The sequence below is a fragment of the Neopsephotus bourkii genome, unplaced genomic scaffold, assembly GCF_033783945.1.
Source record: "Neopsephotus bourkii isolate Nb327-2 ecotype Australia unplaced genomic scaffold, CSIRO-AGI_Nbou_v1 NB_333, whole genome shotgun sequence".
NCBI classification, from domain to species: domain Eukaryota; kingdom Metazoa; phylum Chordata; class Aves; order Psittaciformes; family Psittacidae; genus Neopsephotus; species Neopsephotus bourkii.
In genome coordinates, this window is record NW_026900839.1 from 609,530 (window position 1) to 623,458 (window position 13,929).

Here is a 13,929-nt window from a genome sequence, read left to right on the forward strand (position 1 = left end):
AAATGAGCCCAAGGGCTTACCTCTGACAGAATCCAGCTGGAAGGAGCACACAAACCAGTATGAAACCTGGAATGACTGGTCAAGCCTATCATGACAGTTTACTGCCAGTCATTGAAAAACTGAACAGCACAAGTTTGATCGAGCATGTGTAAGAGCCATTTCAGCTCCTTTTCCCAAAGAAAGCCTCAAGCTCAGCAAACCCCACGCTCCCATACACAAATGCAGCAGCAGGCACATACCATGGCCAACAAATAAGACAGAGAAAGCATCATATTTGGAGCTGAACTCCCCTTCCCAGACAATCCCTCCCCTTTACAGAAGGAGCTGCAATGCAAAGTGTTAACCTACCGAGCCTCTACTCCTCCTTGTCCTCATGCTATGCTTTCCACTAAGTCCATCATCTTCCTCTTTGACAGGCTTAAACATAAAGGGTGGAGGGTCCACGGGCTTCTCAATGGGTGGCAGCTCCCCGTACTTCTTGAAGTGAATGCGACAATCAGTGCACAGTAAAATGTTCTCTCGGCCGCCGTGGTGCCAGTCCTTGGAGGCTTAGGGCAGGAAAAGCAACAGCTCAGAGACACGATGGACCAGACAGCACAACCACACTGCATCATTCAAAAAGCATGCAATTGGAAATGCAGCTGCTTTCCTGTGGGCACATCTTCAATAATACTCAGTTTACAAACTCTCTGTTTATGAAGCAACTCAGAATCACAGAGTGGTTTGGGTTGGAAGGGACCTTAAACTCATCCAGGTCCAACCCACTGCCATGGGCAGGGACACCTTCCACTAGAGCAGCCTGCTCCGAGCCCCATCCAACCTGGCCCCAAGACTTCCAGGGATGGAGCACTCACAGCTTCCTTGGGCAGCCTGCTCCAGTGTCTCACCCCTCTAACAGTAAAGAACTTCTTCCTTATATCCAACCTGCCATGCCATGTATGCACCCAAAATACCAGACAACCTTCTGGGATACCCACAGGAATGCAGAAGAGATTCAATGCAGCATAAAGAAATGTTGTGTGTGACAGTCACAGCCCACTATTGATTTCCTGTATCACAAATTGATTATATATGCTATGGATTATGCAGATTTCTTCCTGTACAAGTGTCTACCTCTCAGAAGTCTCCTTTGTCACTGCAGTATTAATTTGCAATGGCAAAGCATGATGAACTCTGTTGGGAACGGTGCATATTTCAGCTGATTCAACCCCACAGCTTTTTGCACAGCTGTACATGCAAATGAGCTGCTCTTGCTTGAATGAACCTGCATTAAATAGGCAGCAGCAGAAGGGCAGAAATACAGCAATGAATCAGGTGCATACTGGTGGTGAAGCAGTGCCGACAGGCGTAGCCCTTCAGTTCCTGCTCGCTGTCCTCGCTGTCAAAGTCATCTTCGCTGGCCGAGCTCAAGTCCACTGAAGAGGTAAAGAACAAGGGAACAAGAGGAAAATGGAACATAAGAACTCAGCAGGATTTTCTCTTTCCTCCCTCCTCCTTGGCTACAATAACCATTAATGGCAGCTCTTACACAAATCCGGTGATATCCTACAACTGCCTTGCCTTGGATGGCTGTTTGCAAACCACATCCAGACTAAGGGAGGATTCCAGGAATGCACCAAGTGATACAATTCACACAACTTCTGATCCAGTACACGGTAGTTTTGCAGTTGTCATTCGAATACTGTTCAAGCTTAGAGAGGCTGTGCTCCAGAAGCACAGTTTGCAAGAGAAAGGAGGTTTCTCCCTAGTATCTGGTCAAGTTTCAAAGCAAACGTTCTATATCTAAACCCTACTTTGGTAAAGTCCATGGACAGAACCTGTGGTGGCTTTTCTGGTTTCTGTTCTGTTTCTAGACTCCTAAATCAGATGGTCACTGCTGCTCCGCTCTGTTAGTGGCTATATGTGCTTTGTGGGTGGAAGATGTAATGTACCTGTTTGAAAACCAAGCTGTGATTCTTGTGGAGGAGAGGTACTACAAGGATACTACCAGCTTCCAATCCTTACTGCAAGGCTCCTTAAGAGTTAACACGTCCAAACTTACGTTTCAAGCATGTCATGTTTCAAAGACATGGAGAAGATGGACAGGGTCACTTCCCTTTGTGGCCAACTGCACGGCTGGGAGCTAAACAGCCCCATCCAAACCACAGAAAATCTGCAGACACGACAGAAACTGGATCTTCTCCCATCTTCTAAACCAACTCAGGAGTGAATCTTGCTCCCTGAGCACTGCATTTTGAGCACCGCCACTATAAATTCACAGCATCACAGGTCTGTAATTTGTCACCAGCAGAAAGCCCTGTGGCTCCTTTTGTTCAAATCTTTAATTAGAGGAGAAGTCCTTGATGCAAGAATACTGTTGTTCTGAAGGTTGCAAGGGGGTGTTTTGTAATACATGCAGGTTAGAGAGGGAGGGATTTACAGTACTTGCCATTAAGCCTTTGTCATCAACTCATTACCCTTCAAATTAACACAGGGTCCCATTTACCAACAGTAGCTGCAAGCATCACCATGGTTTCTACATTAAGCCTTGCAGGTGTTTAAGCCCTGACTGCAGAATTACCACCAGGCTAAGACTTGCTTTCCTTTACTAAACTGATTTGTATTCTCATCCTGCAGTCGGATCCATATGGATGGGTCCTTCCAGCCACATGTGCTCTGAAGTGCTGAGTATCTTGGATCGAGCTGCGCAGTCAGGATCCTCACTTCTTGTGCACACAGAAATCAGTGATAAATCCCATCAATTCCAGCAAGTCAAAGCTAACAGCCCTTGCTTACCACCTCCCTACTGCCCCCTCCAGTATTCCCTGTCCTGCCTGCTGACCACATCCTCCACCTCCCCCTATTAGTCAAAGTCTGACAATTCCTGCCTTTACACAGTCATTTTCTTTAGGAGGCACATGAAATGTGCTGGGTTTAGTCCATAGAAAGTCTTAAATCTCACAAGGAACACAAGCCTTTTCCATAAGGATAAAGGCTGATACATCCATATGGGCACTGCTAATCACAGCCCTTTGCGAAGCAGGGCATTAACTGCTTTGGATAACTATTCTTTGTTTAGACACTTGTGCTTCAGTCAAGGGTGCATCTTCCAAGATGCGTTAAGATACAGGAGGCCTGGCTGCAGCACACAGCCTGAGATCAAGGAGGAGGCACGCATCACCAAGGAAGGATGAAAGGGACGTCCTTCCAAAGGGATGAAGCACTTCCTTCTTTTTGCATTTTCTAATTCCCATCACTGTAATAAGCCTGGAGAAAATACACCATAAACCCAAGAAAAGAATAGGGAAATTCAGTACCAGGGCAACATTTCCATCCTTACAGGATGCTTTTATGTTTCAAGGAGTGCACAAAGCATTTGGTGATCAAAGACGCCTACCACATTCCAGCATAATGGTACAGGAACAGGAGAGGGCAAGTGCCTGAACTCCCATTTCCTTGCTTCAGTCACTCCAAGGTACAGCACCGTTACATTACTGTTGCTCCCTGCATCTAAACAAAGATAAATGCATTGCTTTTCGCTTCCACTTACAGAATTCACTGGAGGGGGGCCTGGAGGGAGTGTTGACTGGAGTGGAAGCAGTTCGAGTTTTAATTCTCCGAAACACAGCCTGTCTCCGATGCCTACGGTGGGCTCGAGAACTCGCTGCTTCAGGGGTTTTCTTCCAATAGTAATAGAAGGTGATTAGTTCTCCCTGCGAATACAGAAGGAGTATGTTAGAGGGGCATGCAAATCTGACTCGTCAGCCTTTTCTGCCTCCCTTTTGCTGTCTGCAGGAAGCGCCAATGATGTCTCTCAGCCAGACAAAAGAATTCTTTAGATAAGGCAGGAAAAAAAGAGAAAACCCTCATTATTTTAATCTTTGCTTTTGCAGGGGGGGAGCCCCCTCAGTCCTCCCCTTGGCCCCTAGAAAGGAAAAGAGGTCGGGAAGCATGAATCCAGCTGGATGCTGGTGATTCGGAGAGGGGACCCTCGCCTTGCTGCCAGCATCCCATTGACACCTCTGCACAGCTCAGGAGCTGTGTCCAGAGGCACCACCTTCCAGTGACAACAAATAACTGCTGTAAGCCCTCTGTGGTGCTTACAGACAGAGCGAGGAGCAGTTCAAACAGACCCTGCCATTTTGTCAGCCTCCACTGCAACGCTCCCATTGAAGACTGCATTCAACAAGGACTCCCTAACCATACCCCATCCCTGCTACCGTAAATCGGGTTTTAATTTGAATACAGAGGCCCACATCTAAATTAATTAAGCAGTTAAAAGAGCACACCTAGAGAAATGAGGGATAATTTCACAGCATAATGAAGCTGGCTGATGTTCAAACGCTGGAGCAGCTGCCATTCAAGCTAGCGGATGCACTGCCGAACCAAAGAACGGCATGTGGTTTTAATCTCTTTTCTCTTCCTTTGAAACCCCATCATTTCCTGGTGACTTGTCTGCCTCTAAGGTAAAAGGTGTTGTTTTCTTTTAAGTTGTGAGAGAAAAAAATGAAGAAGTTCTAAACCAGCCCCTTGGAAAAAGAAAATCAACATCAGAACAAACAGCCCTGGATTGCCCACAAAAAGGGCTGCTTTGAACTGTGTTTTATGTGATCAAACAAGGTAACCTCAGCCTGCTCCCTCTGTGGGGAAATCCTGCAGCCCAGACTCAGGGCAGATCACTCGAGTTAACTCTAATAAAGACACACCCTTCATCTAAACTCTCCCAAGGGCCTCAAACAAGCAATTACAGCCACAACTAATACCTGCACCACCGAAACACTTGAAAGACAAAAGGAGGATGTTGTTGTAGGCATTAACTGCCGACGTTTAAGACACTTAAGAGTTTTACCAGTGCTTAATTTCAAAACAGAATCACCACAAAAAGAATTTAACCACAGCTTTGATTTCTGGCAATAGACAGAATAGATGCATTTTGAACCTGCACTGCTACAGGCTGGGAGTGATGCCACTGATCTGCTACTGCAGACGTGAACATCATCCACACCAAACCCTGTTCAGAGGTGCTGGGTGAGGAGGAAGAAAGAGTGAGCAGAATCACCTCATCATCCCAGGGTGGTTTGTGGCAGAAGAGACCTTAAGGCTCACCCAGCTCTAACCCCTGCCATGGGCAGGGACCCCTTCCACTGGAGCAGCTTGCTCCAAGCCCCTGTGTCCAACCTGGCCTTGAGCACTGCCAGGGATGGGGCAGCCACAGCTTCTCTGGGCACCCTGTGCCAGCGCCTCAGCACCCTCACAGGGAAGAGCTTCTGCCTAAGAGCTCAGCTCAGTCTCCCCTCGGGCAGGTTCAAGCCATTCCCCTTGGCCTGTCCCTACAGGCCCTTGTCCCAAGCCCCTCTCCAGGTTTCCTGCAGCCCCTTTAGGCACTGGAGCTGCTCTAAGGTCTCCCCTTCAGGAGCCTTCTCTTCTCCAGGCTGCCCCAGCCCAGCTCTCTCAGCCTGGCTCCAGAGCAGAGATCATCACTTACAACTGTTGCTTGTAAAGGACAAACCCCCTAAACCCCAACCCACCCAACCCCACAAAACCAAAGCCCAAACTCTTCCCTGAATAGAATCTCAGCGCAAAGGCGGGTGCAGGCTGGAGATGAGCATCCCAGCTATGCCAGCCCGGGAAGAACAGCGTGTTCTGACACCCAGCGCCCTGCTCTGCTGCTGCCTGTTTGCTTTAGAAATGCCATTTTGCTCGGAGTCCCTTGAGTGGGCTCAAAGTCCATCAGGCACAACTGTTTGTCAAGCAGGGTTATGACCTGCACCAGCAGCTCTGCAGAGCAGCTCATGCAAATGCTTTTCAGAGGCAAAAAGTCTCCTGCAAACGAAACCAGATGCGTTTTACCTCCAGACTCATTTCTGTCAAAGCTGAGGTGTCAGCACCAGGAGCAAGTAAATCCCATGTCTTTGTGTCAGGGAATTAACGTGTCCTGTGACACACGGCAACGGCAGAGAGCAAACCAATCTGTTTTCCTCCCATCATAAAATGGGAACCGATTTGAGCTCTATTTACACACTGCAAACCCCTCAGGCCCAGAGGCAAGTTTAACAGCTTATGCATGAGCTGTATAATAAACCACACTTAAAGAAGAAATGGTGTCTATCATAAAAAAGACTAAGTTAATGATCATAATGCTGAGAGCCTCCTAAACCTGCTGTCACAATGCATCAAACTGAAATAGAAGTTTATTCAACAACTAGTTCCCCCCCTCTATGAGACCTGGCTATCTTAAAGGACTAAAGGTGATTCTGCACTTCCAATCCATCACCAGACTGCACGGCTCCATGACTCAGTAAATGACTCAACTGACAAAGATAGACAAGAACAAGTCAGAGACGACACACAGACAAGAGAACGCTGATGTTGTGTGCACACAGATGTATCCTACACCCCCAAAATTCCATGCCGGATCTTCCCAGCTGCCTGGCTATCTAATATTATATTGTCTACCAAAGGGATTAAATGCTGGAGTGGAGTGAGTCTGGAAGGATTAGAAACAGCATACTGGTGACTGCATGGGGGGCAGAAGCTGGAGCACAAAGGAGTAAGTCAGGAAAGCAGACAGGGAGTAAAAGCAGCCTCCAGCTCCACTGCAAGCGAAGTCAAACGAACTTTAATCAAACATGCAGAGCGTGTGCTGCCCAAACCCATCGCGCATAAATCCAGGGAACAAAAGCTGCTGCAGAAATCAATAGCCTACTGAAACATTAACACTGGCAAGCATTGATCAAAGGGCCCTCTTACAAAAGGCAGCCTTGCAAATTAGCTGCTGGTTTTGCTCGCAAGCAAACAGAAAAGCATAAACGCTGCTGACATGAATGGCCTGTAATGATCATTTTGTTGCCACAAGGTCTCGCAGTCAACGCATCCCGCATCCCTGCGCTGGGAGCGCAACCAGCACGGTGAGCACCGGCACCCACTGGGAGCAGCTGCTCCGAATGGGACTTTCTGGGTAGCAGGTCTGCACCCAGGGGAACAGCCCTCACTAACAACCTGCAGGTATATGGGATGGCTTCTTGGAAGGTTTCTGTGCCAGGCACTGGGTGTTGCTGGCAACATCTGCACTAAAACCACACCAGATGAAGCAGGGCGCACCGTTCTGCACGCACTCGGCATCTGAGTGACATCCCCTTCGCTTCCAAACTTCAGGGATAAAGGAAGGAAGGGGTGAGGCCTACAGCTACTGCCTGTGGTGAGGTCTCTGCCTGATTTTATAGGGCTGCATGTACATGGATGACCCCAGTGCAAACACAAATGAGAAACATGAGTGTTCAATGAAGCAGTCCCTCGGAGCACACGCAAAACCATTCCTCGGTCTAATGAATCAGAGCAGTCATCACATTCCAGATGTTTGGAGGTAACACAGCCAGTGCTGAGGCAACCTTCCAGCAGGAAGCATTTCCATGTCCAAATCACTGCTCCTTTCACCAAAGGCATTAATGCCTCCTGTCCCTGAAACCCACCTTGTCTCTCATGCCCCGATAGTGATGCTGCTGATCCAACTGTCCACTGATGTCACTCACCAACAGAAGGCAAACCCCATACATACAGTCCAAAACCACGCTGCAAATGAGCAGCTCTCATTCCTGTACTGTGCCACATCCAAGAAAAGATGCTTTTAGTGCCCTTCTGGACCAGCTCCATCAAGAAACAGCTTTTACATCAGCGTGGGTAGAAGATTCATTTCTCTCCCAATCTGCTTAGCTGCTCGTAGTAGCAGCCTCACCTCCACTTGATTCACCACCACCTCTCTTCTGCAAACACAACTCCATTTTGCTATGTTAACATCCGATTAAACTTATATCTAGCAGCAAGATCTGGTGGAACCTGGTCAGTGCTAGGCTGCATTTTAACCCAGGAAGCAGTGCAGCTCTGAGCAGATGCATTATTTGAGCAACCTTCTCCAGTGGAAGGGATCCCTGCCCATGGCAGGGGCTGGAACTGGATGAGCTTTAAGGTCCCTTCCAGCCTAAACCAGGCTGTGACTCTCTTACCCCTCCCACCACCTGCACCCACTGCTCTCACCCATATTGTTTTGCATCCCTATCAAGCTCTCCAAGCTGTATCTCAGAACACCAGGACAAGGCCTTACAAACACCTCTTCCATAGCCTCAACAAACCAACCAGAGCTCCAGCCGGTGCTGCATGTCCTGTTTTCTCACTTCTTATCAGTAGTTTTCAAATGGAAAGTACACAACACAAGCTGTGCCCCAGGTCTGTGTTTAGTCTTGCCTTAGGTACACAGAGGATTAACACTGTGTGCGCGCTGCTGGGTTTGAGAGGTTCTGCCAAGCCCTGCTTGCAGCAGGCGCTGCTCCTATGGAAGCCAATCACACAAACACATCAACTTACCTTCAAGTATCTGTTATGCTATAACAGAGTGAGCAAACATAATAATTGCTGTTTAATTTCCCCAGAGCCTTGCTCTGCCAGGGAGGAAAAAAAGCATCTCACAGGGGAGGGGAATAGCTTTACAGTAATTAAACACGGAAGGTAAATGACAACTCTCTTCAGTGGCTATAAACCAGTCATGGCAGAGCAGAGGGGAACAGCTTGTCCAGCTGTGGCCTTAATGAATTCACCATCTTCCTGGAATGCATCAAGATTTTATTAAGTCAACTCCATTTAGTTAATGCTCCCTATTAGTGAAGCCCTGTCATAAACCCACTGTCCCCAGGCCTCCCTCCTTCACCGAACCCCCTGGCTTCAACAGGCTTGGTCACAACAAAGGGACAGCAAGGAGACAGACTCCATGTGCAAAGCTGTGCAGTGGGAGCTTTACAGCGCACCCCTTCTGTACAGACCAGGGTATCTGCCTGTCACCTCCAGGCTCCTTCCTGAGACTGCACAGAATGAACCAGAACATTGCCACAGACTGACTGGGAGCTAAAACTGAAGGTATCAGTCCCTTGATCACACACATCTCCCGACCCAAAGTTGCTAATATAAGAGGCACAGATGTATGCAAGCACACCTCGAGATTCAGCACATCCTTCAATCTCTGCTTATGTGCCAGAGGCAGGATGCCCCATCCCTGGCAGTGCTCAAGGCCAGGTTGGACACAGGGGCTTGGAGCAAGCTGCTCCAGTGGAAGGGGTCCCTGCCCGTGGCAGGGGTTGGAGCTGGATGGGCTTTAAGGTCCCTTCCAACACAAACCGTTCCATGATCCTATGAAACAAGTCCTCTGACCTGAGCAGCACAGCCTACCATATCCAGGTAGGAACGGGACAGTGTCTATTCTTGCGACGAACCTATATCCAGAGAGCAAACTGGGACCTCTCGGTATGAACAGGCTGAAGTACTGAAAACATGCAGCAGGGAAGAGGAAGACCAGACTGAGCAGCCCAGGAGAGCTGAAGCAAGGTGTTTTTACCACGTTAAGCTTGGTCTCCGTGCCTCTGCCAGCTCTCACAAATAGGTTTGCACATGCTCTAATTAGGCAGTAAGCCTGAGCAGGTTGTTCAGTCGCACTGATTCATGCCCACCTTGGGTGCACAGGAACGCTGCAGGATCTGAGACATCACTGACAGTATAAGAGAGGCTTTTAAAACTCAAGCAGTATTTTCCTAACGCTACAAAAACAACGCCCCATGTTAAATACTGTGGGATGCTCCCAAAGGAATATCCTGCAGGTCTCAATTCTCCAGCATATGTTACAAGTATAGGCATTTCATCTAGCAGCTCCTCTAGCTATCCGTTATCTTCTGGATGGCAACAGTCCTCTCTCCCTGGTCTCTGCTAAGAACTTCAGGAGATTGGCTATCCTAATGCTCTGTTTCCTTCTTTTAACTGCTCTCATTTCTTACTTGATCCTCCTTGCAGAACAGGTTGGCCAAGTGGGAATCAAACCAGGAGATAGGTATGTAAGAAACGTAGGTGAACACCTTGGGTTTATGCTGTCAATTTACTCCCAGTACAGGAAGAATCACAGAACTTCTTGGGATCCAGCTGAGGCTCCATCTGTATCCTCTGGGTTTCATTTTCTTGTGGGAAAAGCCTGCAATGGGATACAGCTTTATGCTTTCTAATAGTTCGTGCTGTATGAGCACTGCCACCCTGCTCAGTCCTCTACAGACCTAAACAAGAGCAAGCTTCTATCTCCCCCATATCATGCTTTTGTTTCATAGACACAGGCCTATGGTACAAGAGGTCCTCAGGGACCTGTGTCACTCCTGATAGCGCTGAAACAAGTCTGGGACCTGAAGATTTCACTCCAAAGCTCCTCAAGCAGTGAACCCAATGCTGTCATCACATTACCTGAACACAGATCACTCCTCTAAGTGTCTCCAGAGAATGCATTTGTCCTCCTTACAACCCATAATAGCAAATAAATCAATATGAATAGGTGAGTGCAAACTAAACCCAGCTCTTACAGCAAAGCTACCATGGGAACTGGAAGCGGTAGAAGACACAAAGAGTAATGGCACCACTGCTAGGGAAGAGCCAATGAACAGGGATTAAAAAGGAAAGAAAGATCTACCATAGGATGTCAGGAATGTCTCGTTTGAAACAACCATTTCTCTGCAGTAACACAGCAACACTCAGCCACTGCAGAGCATCTTCGCTTGATGACAAAGCCAATGAAGTATTCACACATTCAGTCTCAGCACATCCTTTTAAACTCTGATAGCCTACAGAAACAAAGAGATTTATAAACTGGCCAGGATCAGTGCAAATTGTACTGATTAACCTCAAATATGGGAGCAGCTCCACCAGTGACAGTGTGGGTTTAGAATTCCTTCATAACTCAAAACCAGGCCGCCTGGATCAGCCTCTCCATCCCTTTTAAGCACAGCACTGGCTGACTGCTCCTCAGCTTTCCTTTGCCCTCAATACAAGCTGCTTTTCCTTTCAACTGAATGCTTCTGTTTCACTTGATTGTATGGGTTTAGCAAACCACAAGGAAATCCAAATGCTGCTGTCCCTAGCCTGCAAAACACAGCAGTCAACATGTCTCTGTGCCACATCTAACACCCAGTTGTCATTTCCACGTCTTTCATTCCCTAACCTTCCCCAGTGTTTGCAATGACGGTTTTATGTCCTGGTAGGAAACAAGATGATGAGTGTATCACCAAACTTATCTCACTGTCTGTTCCATGGGAACAATTCCGTTTCCTTCATTTTTAGGGATTAAGCACCAGCTTTAACAGGTCTGCAAAGCAAAGGCACAGCACCCTAGCCCATTGTTTTAAGCCCCAACCACAGCTCAAAGCTGCTGACCCTCTCTCCAGCTGTACGTCAAGCCAGAATGAAAAGAAAGCTTTTGTAATTAAGGCTTCCTCCTCTAGAGACTCCTCTTTGTTAATCAACAGAGCCCCTAATCCCCACAGGAACTCACAGCCTGTTGGCTGCATCCATTATTAATTGTTAGAGCCTATCTTTGACAGTGGCAGTTGCAGTCCTGCAGGAGCGCGTAACCACTGCCAGTGTCACCAGGTACATCCCACAGGGATCTCTGGCTCTTGATCAATCGAGCTGTTATCAAAACAGTGAGAGAGTTAAGAACCTGTGGGCCTTGTACACATTTATCTTCCACACAGCTCCAACCTGCAACGTCTAACCTCAGCAATGTTGATAATGTAAGCCCTGATTTGCTTGATCACTTCTGACCCCATTCACATCACTTCTTGCCCTTCCTCTCCCAGGATTACCCTCTCTACCTTGTGCCTTCCCATACACCTCTACCAGCCTCTGCTCAGGCCCCCATCCTAGCACAGAGGGCTCTCCCACTCCAGCAGAGCCCAGTTCTTTGGATGTGATGCTTTCATCTGTCCCAAAATGCTTCGTGGATAATGCAATTTAGCCCCTGCGGAGCCAGGGCACCTCTTCTGTTGAGCTCAGGCTGGTACACACTGCGGGTTCCTCCCAACCCTCTGTTCAGCATCCATTTGTTCTCCTTAGAAAATGCAAATACTCAGCTTTTTCCCTTCTCCCTTACATGCTGATGCCCAAAGGCCTGCCCCTAACAAAACACACATGGACCAGGTGAATTAAGCTCCGCAGAATAGAGATGAAATGCTTTTCCAAGGAGCACGGCAGCAGCTCCTGTCTTCTTGAGCCAGCAGTTCTTTCAGTTCCATTTTACAACCCACATCAAAGCCCTGTGGCTCACTGCTGTTTCAGGCAATGTCTTTTGCTGCCAGTCTCTTGCTAACAAGAAGCTCTCAGTATTGGAGCTCGCACACTGGGACAGAAAGCAGGATAAATACCCACATGGATTAAACGCAAGGGATTCAGAAAAGCTCTTAGAGCAGAGCTCATCACAGTCTGCCCCGGCTCACATCCTTCCTCCTTCATATCCCCTTTTCCATCAGTGCTGCTGCCATCAAGTTGAGCAGCACGATACAAGGAGCAGGATTTTCTCAATGAAGATGCCAAGCACTGACACATCACCCCTTTAACTGCTCTTTCTTTCTGCACCAGCTCAATAATTAAGTTTCTTGGTTGCATATTGCTAGAGTTCAGGTGTGGGACAAAACCCCATTTCCCTGCTCCTGGCTATGGCACAAGGATGTGTTTCTCAGTGCCTGTAATACATCGATGTTCACTATTCAAGCACAGATATCAGCGGTGCTTCATGTGAGAGGGCAGCAAGCCATAAGGCAGTTAAACTCACCACACTCCATCCCGTAAACACTTCCCTATTTATCTGCCCTTCATCACAGGCACAATCTTATTATCTCTGCACATCCTCAAAGCGACAGCCGTCAGGGTCACCCTATAAAATATACACTGGCAATGTTACATTTAATGACTGGAGCGAGGAGAAAAATGAAGGCTGGGAGGAGTGGAATACCGCAGGATGTTTTAAAGGGATCATCAGTTATATCTGTGCATTTCCTGAGGTGATAATTGAATGACAGTGGCTGGGGGGGAAATCCATTTTTGAGCTTGGGAAAGGATGGTTTTGTACTGGCAGCATGTAATGGCTGCCAGAAAATGAAACAGGCTCCTTCAAGCACAGCAGATCCTCTGGTTTATGGGGTTTATAGAGGGGCTGAGAACAACAGCCAGTACCATCAGCTATTCAAACCAATCAAAACCCACGGACAGCCTTTGCTAATGTCATCCCCAACCAGACCCTTTCCTGTTGTGGTTTGAATGTCAGCTCTAATTACATGACAGACCAATGTGTGCATGTGCAAGTGCACACACAAAGTGACATTCCAAACACGGCAGCGTTTTCATTTAAACCAAGTATTACCCATCTCATTCTCCCATTCAGCAGGGAACTCCATGCTCCTGCAGCAGGTATATCCATGGCAATTTGTGTCCTGATCCTGCACACCTGAAATCAGCCTTACCATTACTAAAGAAGTTTTACTGCTTTAAAACCGCTTTTAGTACTGCATTACACCAATTTCACCCATAGAACCAAGCTGTACTCACCAAAACATGGCCTGTGTTGTAACTGGTGGCTTCATTTGTTCTCTTTGCTGATTACTTCACAGCAATAACGAGAGCTGGTCTTTAAAACAAACCACTTCCATGTAATTGGCACTTGGAATCAATACTCTGCATTAGTGTGACACTCCACTGGCTGCCCCAGGCTCGCTGCAGTGACCCTGCCACTGCAGTGATGGGGTGATGGAAAACACTGACTGGGAGCTTGTTGGAATTAGAAATGGCTTTCTCTCACTGGATTGAGAGGCAATACAATAACCCCCCCTATATTCATACTCCTCACTAAACAGACATTACACTGCTCAGCAAATTCCCCTTGGGTTCAGTGGGAATTCTCACAGGGATAAAATGGGTGACTCTTTACGAAGCTAAAAGATCATTTCAAATGGTTAAGTGCTTACTTCTTGCAATGCAAGTTCCTGTCTCGATGTAGACACTGGGGTCTAACATTTAACAAAGCAATTTCTAGCTATGTTCAAGCTCCAGTTTGAAAGCCATCACTTAGTCCATGTGTGAACCAGTGGTTCAGGTCCAACAGAC

The 13,929-nt window shown here is 47.5% G+C and overlaps 1 protein-coding gene across 9 annotated transcripts in view; it reads right to left on the minus strand.

Moving 5' to 3' along the window:
- The window catches only part of RERE (arginine-glutamic acid dipeptide repeats), a 223,344-nt gene that overhangs the window by 13,444 nt on the left and 195,971 nt on the right, over positions 1-13,929 (minus strand). For all 9 annotated transcript variants that reach the window (XM_061347896.1, XM_061347895.1, XM_061347897.1 and 6 more), the window contains 3 exons: positions 3,530-3,692; positions 1,323-1,415; positions 349-548 (listed from right to left, as the gene is read on the minus strand). In XM_061347896.1, the coding sequence (XP_061203880.1) occupies positions 349-548; positions 1,323-1,415; positions 3,530-3,692 (456 nt within the window). The remainder of the gene's footprint in view (positions 1-348; positions 549-1,322; positions 1,416-3,529; positions 3,693-13,929) is intronic.